The sequence below is a fragment of the Pestalotiopsis fici genome, assembly GCF_000516985.1.
Source record: "Pestalotiopsis fici W106-1 unplaced genomic scaffold PFICI_Scf_1, whole genome shotgun sequence".
NCBI classification, from domain to species: Eukaryota; Fungi; Ascomycota; class Sordariomycetes; order Amphisphaeriales; family Sporocadaceae; genus Pestalotiopsis; species Pestalotiopsis fici.
The window spans coordinates 5,896,921-5,906,801 of record NW_006917091.1 but is presented as its reverse complement, the minus strand read 5'-3'; the positions used below and the strand labels follow the sequence as shown (position 1 = coordinate 5,906,801).

General features: G+C 48.0%; 4 protein-coding genes across 4 annotated transcripts in view; 2 read left to right on the top strand and 2 right to left on the bottom strand.

The window, feature by feature from the left end:
* PFICI_01740 (uncharacterized protein) overlaps positions 1-2,159 on the bottom strand; it is a gene marked incomplete at both ends in the record, with an annotated part of 3,151 nt that extends 992 nt beyond the window's left edge. The window contains 2 exons of the mRNA XM_007830321.1: positions 33-1,279; positions 1,327-2,159. Of these exons, the coding sequence (XP_007828512.1) occupies positions 33-1,279; positions 1,327-2,159 (2,080 nt within the window). The remainder of the gene's footprint in view (positions 1-32; positions 1,280-1,326) is intronic.
* Positions 2,160-2,203: 44 nt separating this feature from the next.
* PFICI_01739 (uncharacterized protein) lies at positions 2,204-3,232 on the bottom strand (the record flags this gene model as incomplete). Its single annotated transcript, XM_007830320.1, has 1 exon — positions 2,204-3,232. The coding sequence occupies one exon, from the start codon at positions 3,230-3,232 to the stop codon at positions 2,204-2,206; it is 1,029 nt and encodes a 342-aa protein (XP_007828511.1).
* Positions 3,233-4,988: 1,756 nt separating this feature from the next.
* Positions 4,989-6,774, top strand: PFICI_01738 (uncharacterized protein; the record flags this gene model as incomplete). The annotated part of the gene is made up of 4 exons (XM_007830319.1): positions 4,989-5,127; positions 5,182-5,361; positions 5,415-5,480; positions 5,546-6,774. The coding sequence occupies 4 exons, from the start codon at positions 4,989-4,991 to the stop codon at positions 6,772-6,774; spliced, it is 1,614 nt and encodes a 537-aa protein (XP_007828510.1).
* Positions 6,775-8,550: 1,776 nt separating this feature from the next.
* On the top strand, positions 8,551-9,279 carry PFICI_01737 (uncharacterized protein; the record flags this gene model as incomplete). The annotated part of the gene is made up of 2 exons (XM_007830318.1): positions 8,551-8,731; positions 8,810-9,279. 2 exons carry the CDS (start codon positions 8,551-8,553, stop codon positions 9,277-9,279), a joined length of 651 nt encoding a protein of 216 aa, XP_007828509.1.
* Between the last annotated feature and the right edge of the window lie 602 nt (positions 9,280-9,881).

Here is a 9,881-nt window from a genome sequence, read left to right as displayed (position 1 = left end):
TTCGAGTAGAAGCCTTATAATATCGATATAACCGGAACGCGAAGCAGCAGTAATTGCTTCGCTTGGTACGTTAGCTCCGTGCTTAAGTAACAACTGTACAATTTGAATGTGACCGGAAGACGAAGCAGCAGTAAGAGCTCTTTCAGTCGGCTTAGCTCCGTGCTGGAGTAAACGTTGCGCAAATTCTACGTAACCGTCTCCGGACACTGCAACCAGAGCATTAGCAAGGGCATTGCTGATTCTGGTGTCTCCGGCAGAGTAGGCAATCAAAGTGCTTGTCACGCCCCAATGATTTCTTTTCGAGGCTTTCACCAGGGAATCATTGAGATTGATGGCCGGGGCATTCATCTCATTGACCTTTTGGAGCAGGACTGATACTGTTTTGGTATGACCATGATCTGCTGCTTTACAGAGCGCATCGTCAGACAAGAACCTCAATGCAGCTGGGTCTGAAAAGTAAGGTCTCCGTAAAAGTTCCCCAATGGTGTGGAAGAGGCCCTTTTCGGATGCGAATAACAGCGCTCTCGCTGTAATATCTAGTTTCCACCAAAAATCAGATTGACTCAGTTCAAATAATGTTTGGCCAGAGAGAAAGTTGGCCGCAAGAATGCAACTCGGTACGTCATCCGATTCCATTTCAGCTTTCGCTTGATGGTTTGCCCAATGGCTTCTACAGTACTCCGCGAATGGAAATGAGCGTTCCATGAATGAGACTGAGTGTTGGCCGATTTCCAGACTCCGTTTGTGGTTATATGCCAGCAGATAAGAAAGACATGTCTCTGCTATAGAGTTCTGGGAAACTCCTGGGGTGAAGTTTTGAAGGAACTGATTGTCCATTTGTTGAGATGTTAGGTATTCTTTTACCGAAACATGGGCAAGTTGTAGCATGAAATGGTCTGTTCGAATATCCTCGCTAAGCCACAAGCTGGGATCAACCTGGGGGACCTTTACTACTAGCCCCGAGCAGTATTCCAGTATCTGTTCTTGGTCCTTCATTCGATCATCTGGATTGAAACCACCAGAGGTTCCTACTTCGGTGGCCAGTACGTCAACAGCTTCTTCGATCAGAAGTGGACGTTCCGAGAATATCAAGAATTGCAATAGTCTGATCGCTTTGCTCTTGAAGCGCGGGCGCAAGCGCGACTGATCATCAATTCTTTTTAAGATACGAGAGTATGTGTCATGCAAGTTACCTGGAAGGTCTTCGAGTGTGCGACGAACCTCCTCGTGGTCGCTGCAAATGGACAGTGTTTCAAATTGACATGAGACCCATCTAAACCTGCATATTATTAGTATTGAATACTAAAGTGCTGCCATATGACTCACATTCCACCTGCTTTCTTCTTCAACTCATCTTTCATACAGGCTTTAACACTGGTACTTGAGGTATTCGGACCATGATCCCATTTCCTGAAAGAGCCAGGATCGTTGATCGTTGAATCGATATAGTCGTCTATGTCGGAAGATACTCGAGAATCGTCAAGATATATAGTGTGCCCCTCCGGATCAAGCTCTGAAAAGCTTGCCCTTATGTTTGGTTCTGGGCGGCTTGTGACAAGGACATGGGTGTTGAGGCTCGCTTCATGAAGTTTCTTTATCCATGGAAGTATTCCTTGTCCTTGGTGATCATCTAGTGTTGTACTCTCATCGAGGGCATCAAGTACGATCCATACTTCGCCAGCAAGTTGAATCATATTGCTGAAAGTTTCGCAAAGCCTCTCAAGAGTTGCTGCTTGTGCCCCATCCATTTGTCGCCTGTAGAGCAAATCGAGTGGTTCTCGAGTTTGAGCAATCTGAACATATGCTTGAAAAATAAGTGATTTAATCGCACTCTCCAAAGATTGTTTTGCCACGTCTGAGAATGTGAAGAAGTAGAAGAGAACCCTGGGCGAATGAGACTCTTGTGATCTCAGTTCAGCGATCACAGTAGAACTCAGGATAGTTTTGCCGGAACCAACTTTGCCGTTGATCCACAGAAAGGAATTTGCTTTCTCCTTCCAGGATTGAAACATACGATCTTCCAATAACCACGTTCCTGTACTTCCTCGGCGTAATTTGCGTGCTTTATCAAAGTCGTATAGCGGATCGGGTGGTGCCAGCCATTTCATCAGTTGGCGGAACTGTTTCGCTCGTTCTTCGGCTTTTTGTCTAGTATTCATGTCCTCTAGACCATGGCTCACTACTTAATCATTAATACTGGTTCCTACTCTACTTCATCGAGTGACTGACAGCTTTGTAGACTTTCTTCGAGAACATCTCCCAACTTCTTCTCCGTGACAACCTGCTGTGGCACCATAAGCTCAAGCAGGTTTTTCGCGTATGCAGCGGCTGTCATAGCCGCATAACCTTGCCAAGCTTTATTCTTATGAGTATCAGAGTAATCGCAGATGCCACGAATTACAAGGCATGGGAAGTGATTCATAAGTCCAGCAGCCTCCATTTCGAAGCACAATACATTCTTCTCAGTGGCTAGACGATCTCGTATCACGGCATCTTTGAGAACCTGATTCGCAGAGGCGATGAGACCGTAGTGAATAACCACATCATCTTCACGTAGACTCCGTGCGTCGCGCGGTACCAAACGTGGATGGCGTTGGCTGGTTGCAACAGAACAGCAGGTTCCATCTGCTGTGTGAACGAAACCTGATAAGAAGAGCCTGTCTGTATCCACGTCTGGGCGGCTGTAATTTTTCTGCAGTCTCTTGTTTCTTGCAATGACGTTCTGGACAGCTTCATGAATGTCATTGCCATGTCTCGTGTGCTTCGCGCAGAGGCTAGCCACTGCAATCTGTAGAACTTGTGGTGGTTGATTAAGATATCCGGTGGGGGTGAACTTTTTTTCTTGAATCGTCTTGCCAAAATCGTACTGGAAAACAGCTCCGTGCGTAGATTGGATGGAGCTCACTACGACATCACCGAGTCGTATTTGGTTGGCCGCACTTGGCGCACCACCTCCAACCCCTACCATCAAGCCGAATCTCAGGTTACTGAAGCTCCGTGACATGTCTCTAGCGACAACTGCAGCGTTGACATGGCCATACTGATTTTGTGGCAGCACTGCTATGACGATCTTATGACCATTGATGCTCCCAAAAGAGTAGGAATTGTTGTCCGAAGGACAATCTCCAACCTCTCGTGATTCATATTCTTCGTCAAGAAATTCTTGAGCAGCAACAAGTTCCTGAGAGAGGGCGCAGATCCATCCAATCGTGAATTCACTGACATGCGGCATAGTCCCTAACGAAGGACGTAGAAAAGTAGTGCTTGTTCAGGCAGGCACACCATTGTCATACGCTCACGCGATCGGGAGATCAAGCCAGATATGCACTTGCTTAAACTCCAATCTCGGCAGTGTGCCGTCTAGAGGTAAAATCGAGCTATGATAACGAAAAAAAAAAGGATAATTTCCTTCGGTTTCTTGTTGGAATATGTGTTGAGAAGTGCTCTGCTTATCCCTTCCTTTGACACTTCCAATGTCGAAAAGTTCCGAAGGAAAAATGGTCATGGGAACAATGTAGGTCTGTCGGAAATTGTCGAGGCGCAATCTGCAGGGCAAGAAATAGCGTGATCAGTACTTCAGCCAGTCGCTGAACGCGGTTCACGAACAAGTGCACTATTGGTTGATGATGGCACGTAGCGATGCCAATGTAACCTCGATCTTGGTGATGAGTGGCCGGGGCTGCGCCCGTCTGCATGTCGAACGCGCCATTATCACATATTGCTAATCAAGATGATGTCTCCTATTGGAGTGTAGACTGGTTTGATATGGGTGTCAATTATGTGATGTGCCAATTTACATTCCTTGCCTCCTAGTTAGGTACCTACACATTATGATTAATGTAGGTGCAGGCTATGTATTTTACGTGCTCCTGGCTATCAGATTCCTGGGTAGTACGTACCTACCTATTTACGCTAATACTGTGGGGCTTTTTTCGTATGCTTATTACTAAGGTAGCTCAACGCCTTCCGTGGGCGGAAAGCCCCCCTTCTTATTGTGTAGTGTTCCCCCTACAAAGTAGAGGCACACCTATATTTTCTTTCCAATACATCAGTCTTCCGCCACGTACAGCTTTTTTGCTACGGCATAATTACCCCCTCGTGTTGGGCACTTTTCGTGTGCTGCAGGCTGTAGCACACCTACTAACTGACAATAAGGCTTTTGTCAGGCGTCAGGGCGCTAAAAGCCGTCCGAGGGTGGGGTCTTTGTCAAAGCATCGGCCTGGGGATTGAGTCAATAGGCTCTTATCAACGCAGTGGACATATTGCAGAGCCCTGTTCTAAACTCCAGATTGATAAGCAGCGACTGCACCTTTCAAGATTGCTGACCGCGACGGGTGGATCCGGGGTAGATCCGGGGGACAGGATTGTACTGGTTTACCCCAAATTGCCACGGTTAGATGGACATATAGTAGGCGTCCAACCAATCCGTCGAAAAAGGAAACTGCTCATCCTGTGGCGATCTGATGCTATTTGCATGCAGGTACGCGTGGACCTGCAAAGTCAAGAAAGCGACGTCAACTGTATCACTGCTATCACAGAACCTACATCAATCGCTGCTCTGTGTCCATCTAGAACGGTCGACTATAGATGACTTGGCTTTCCCAAGGCTTGGCCTAGCCAAGTGCCGAAGATCTGGGGTATCAATTATAGGACGAAGCTTAGCTGTCCAACCGCGAACCCCACCAAAGCCTCCGTGGGTGAAACGCCCAATCAGGAAGGACACCAAAAAGTTGAAGATTACAATGGCCATGAAATGGTATCTTAATTTCGATCTTCTAGGAGCTTGGCTCCTCATCAGGAAAGACGATTTGCGATGCCGCCGAAGTGAGATATGAATTGAAGCAGGAAGAAAAAAGACACTCGAGGCAATTATTTGACCATCGGATAGCAAGTGTTTGTATTAGAATGCAAGTGAACCGGTACTTAGTGTCTTTCAAATCCTGTGGCTTCAGTGACATTTTAATGAGTCAAGACAACAAGCCCTAACAATGATACGATCACGACTTCTTCAGAAGGCTGCAGTGCTGGTGGCAGCTGCGGCAGCAGCTGTTGTCTCTGCCAGCGACAACACGACCTGGAGTGGATCGGCGGCGACTCCTCCTCTCTTCCTAAACAACAATACCCAGAGTGAGAGACTTTGTTAATGAAATAAAGATGGCCTATGATTGACACGATAAACAGAGTTCGCAGTCGACGGAGCAACTTTACCAGAATTCTCATTCGACATTGGCGAGTCATACGCTGGATTGCTTCCCATTTCCTCTGACCCCAACGACGAAAACAAGCTGTGGTTCTGGTTCGTTCCTTCAACAAACCCCGAGGCATCCAAAGAAGTTATTGTCTTTTTCAATGGGGGTCCAGGTGGGTCACATTACCTCTGTGTCGATTGAACTCGTTCACTGATGATTGTCCAGGCTGCTCGAGTCAGATTGGAATGTTCTACGAGAATGGACCCTTCCTCTGGCAAGATGGCACCTTAGGTATGTTGAGAACTCATGCCCAAATCCTCAAGTCAATCCCCAGCTAATTGGAATTTCTCCTACAGAGCCTGTCTCCAACCCATGGGCCTGGTCAAAGTTGACAAACGTCATGTGGATCGACCAGCCGGTCAACACCGGATACTCTACAGGCACGCCGACGGTCGAAAACCAAAACGACGTTGCCGACCAATTCCTCGGCTTCTGGAAGAATTTCATCGACACGTTCTCACTCCAAGGTGCAGATGTTTATCTTTCTGGCCAGAGTTATGCTGGGCGATACCTATCATACATTGGGACAGCTATGCTGGATGCCAATGATACGACCTACTACAATCTGCAAGGATCCATGTTCATTGATACCCTAATCGCCGACCATCAAATACAGCAGGACTTTGATGTAGTCCAATTTGTTGACAAGCAGAACGAATTCCTTCACCTCAATGATACGTTCTTGGACCAGATTCGCTACGCCTCGGACGCCTGTGGAATTGATGAATACCGAAGTACCCACCTTGTGTATCCTGGCAACGCCAACGCGAGTACTGATCTGCCATCGATCGAGACATACGACTACGATGGCGTCGAGAGAGCATGTGAAGATATCACCGCAGACGTCCTCACCGCCCTCACCAGCATAAACCCCTGCTTTGACGAAACTCACATCTCAAACTACTGTCCAAAACTGGCAAGCGCTCTTGGATACCCAACGTATACTGTACCAACCTTCTCAGATGATGATGAGGAGGAGGAGTATGACGTGATCGACAAGCGTGCCTACGATTTCAAACAGCCATACCTGAACCGAGAAGACGTCAAACTTGCGCTACATGCGCCCCTTGCCAAATTCTGGGTGCTTTGCAACCAAAAGGGAGTCTCAGTCAATGGGACAACGATTAGTGCCAAACAGCCTGTCAAAGGCAAGCTAGGTGATCTGATCGAGCGGAGTCAGCGGACGGTTATTGTCCATGGCGCCTTAGATATGCAGGTTACTGTGAATGGGACTTTGTTGGCACTTCAAAGTATGGAATGGGGTGGAGAAACGGGTTTCTCGACTCCGCCGTCTGAGGACTTCTTTGTGCCGACGCACTCCAACCGTGCCATTGCTGCAACGGCGCCAAAGGGGAATTCTGGAAAGGTGATCACGGAACGCGGGCTCACTTTCGTCGAGGTCTTTGGTGCTGGCCACCAGGTCCCACGATACAACCCCTCAGGCTCATATCGGCAATTGGAATATCTGCTCGGAAGGGTTGACTCTTTGACTGAGAACATCCCCTTTACGACCGATACGGCTTAGGTGGGTATGACAAGGCATGGATGGCTGTTTCCAGGCTTCAAACCGAAGGCCTTGGCGCGTGGAGTGCGCGGCTCAGTCCGCACCGACATACATTATGTACATTGGTCATGTAAGAGTAGTCCTAGTACACGAAGCGGACAGACTCCCCGTATGCAGGAACTTGCATAGTGTTGAATGCGGCCAACGAGAAAGGGAACAAAAGTGCTTTGCTGCAATGTCGTTGCGCCTGGAGCCGTGGATGCATGTCTCACAGCTCTGTCCAATGGGATGCGAAGTGATAGAATTGAGGCTGGAGCGACATCCAACCAATGCGAGCCACTGACATATCGCTCTTTCGGCAGATGGTGAAGGAGCAAAGTAAATCAATCGATTCGGATCTAAGATATTGAATCTAGGCCTGAACATAGATTCCAGTAATTTGGTAGCATTACAAACAATTAATAACCTACCATGGCCTTGGATCCATACCAAGAATGTCAGCCGCCACGTGGTGAGTCTAGTCATGGTCTAGAAGCCAGCTCCTATACCGTCTGAGACAAGGGTCAACTTGTCCTTCTTCAGTCGTGATAGACGGCTGAAATGATACTATAACCTCTCGTCGACTTTGTTTAATGCCATTTTGCTAAAGTTTTGCTAAAATTTTGCTGTAGAATCGATCAAAGGCCCGGCTGGCAACGTGTTGTTTAATATGGATATATGCCGGATTTGCGATGATCCGGCAACGCGAGCGAGTCACGTAATTGCGGACAAAGAGGGTGAGTAAGACATCCCGAGGCCTAGCTGCCGTGGTCCAAGGCAAGGTTGGTGAAACCGTCTCTGTCGGTGACCCACCCTTTGGTAGAAAAGCAATGTAAGAATCAGATTTTGAAGCTCCACTACTGGTCAGATCATAAAATCTTGAAGAGACGAGGCGTCTGTCATCACATTTGACATATAGACCGGTTGACAATCGGCGATGTTTAGCATGACGGTTTACTGTTTAGGGCTCAGTATGCGCCACCGTCAAATTCACTGACTTGTAATCGGTTACACGACCATGCTGACAATAATCCAAGGATTTGAATTGTACGCTCACCTGATGCTTCATGTCTCAATACTTGACAAGTGAGCCTGTATACTGCTATTGATATCAACTTCAAGGCATAGAATATGACCATTTGGTACTTCCGCTTGACCAATCCCACAAAGACCAGGAGTTACTAATGTTGCTCCATTAAAGACTTTGTTGATCCCGCGTCACGAGAAACAACATACATCCATCATGCAGGCTAGTAGCCACGGCCGTATGCTATTGATGCCTCACGGGCTGGAGGCAATAAACATATGACAAAGGCTAAAGTAAAACGCACAGGACTATAGACCAATGGATTAGAGTCCACACGAGTAGGAATCAACAGAAAGTGTTTGAAGTCTAAACAAGTATGACTGCATATACATGAAAAACTAGACGGCTTGACATGATGTGGTTGTTGGCTGCGGGCTTGAACGCGAACCTCGCCGCTGGCGCATGCATGATGCATCCACCAGGGCAAGAGATCGACAACTATTGCCCTGGAAGGCGAATATGGAACTTTGGAGTTTCCCATGTTCGTCGAATGGGTGACCACCCAGCCTCACTGGCCTCAAATTTCGAGTATATATATGAGCGTCTCATCTCATGGATTCCGTTTCTGTTATCCAGCAAGCATCAATCCCAGACTCAGACTACTCGGCCCTTTCCAGCTTCTCTAGCCAGATTTTCCCATCTCAAACTTCTTCCCTTAAAACTATTTCAATATGAAGTTCCTTCAGGTTCTCGGTTGGGCCACTTTGGCCATGGCTCTGCCCAGCCCTGCTCCCTTGGAAGACAGTGTAATCGCTGTCGAGCACCTTGAGAAGAGAGCTACCGTCACCGAGACAATTGTGGGCATTCTCAACAACCTGAACGCAACCGTCACCACTGATCTGGCTGCTGCCAGTAAGTATAAACATGAGTTCCCAAACACATGGTTTTCATTGTCCAGATAACATCAGTATCCTAACATTTCATGTCCAGACTCGGCCGCTGTTGCTATCCAAAACGCCAACAGCGTTCAGGCCATTGTCAGCGCGACTGCTATTCTTCGCAGCAACTACCAGGCCATCATCCAGGCCATTACTGATGCCACGGCCGCCATCAGCGACGCCACAGGCGGCGGCGCCGGCGGCATCGCCGCTCTGCTGGTCGGTCTGACTCAACAGGAGATTAACCAGTTGACTGCGGCTATCCAGCAGATCGTGGCCCTGGTCACCGCGATCCGCGCCAGCCTAACCGTCACCTCCACCCTGGGAGCCGCAGTCAACGCCGCTGCCTCGAGTGAGATCGCCGCCCTCCGCACCATTCTCGTTCCCTTCCTGGCTCCCCTCGCCGTCCTGGTCCAGGCTATTGCCACCGCATCTGCCACGGCCTCGCTCACCGTCACCGGTCTTCAAGCCGCCTTTGCTGGTCTCGTCACCATTACCAGACAGCTCATTGCTGGTGTCTAAAGGTCTTATAATTCAAAAAACGAGAAACCTTGAGACTCCGTACGTGTAGCCAATTTTCAGATTGGCATGCCACAGACGGCAAGTTCACTTTTTGGGAGGAGGAAGTTGGAGGTCTTTTCTTGATTTCTTGGAAGAAGAAAGGAAAGCAGGCAGGGTTCCCGGGTTGGAAAGTTTTGGGTATTGATTGGTTATTACACCTTCTTTGTTCCAAGCAGCCTTTGAGCTAGCAGTAACGGGTTGAACTTGAACGCTCACTATAGCCACAATACGGAGAGGAATATAAAAAAACAATTTTGTCGGCACAAACCGTTGCAAATTTGGTACGGGAATTGCATGTACACTTCAGTCATCCCCATGGGGAATGAAAGCCTATGATGAGTCGACTCACGCATCTACCTCCTTGCTGGATCGCTACCAACAGAACTGAATATGCCAGGCTAAATTCACTTATTCCGCAAATCACTGGGGCCTTCCCAAAAGATGATCGTCACACAAGTGGTGGTCCAACTATCAACTACCAACAGGTGTTTTTGCTCCGCAGAGGATGTGCAATAGAGATGAATGGCAACCCCATTGGTTGGTCTTAAAGAAAGGAAAAAGAA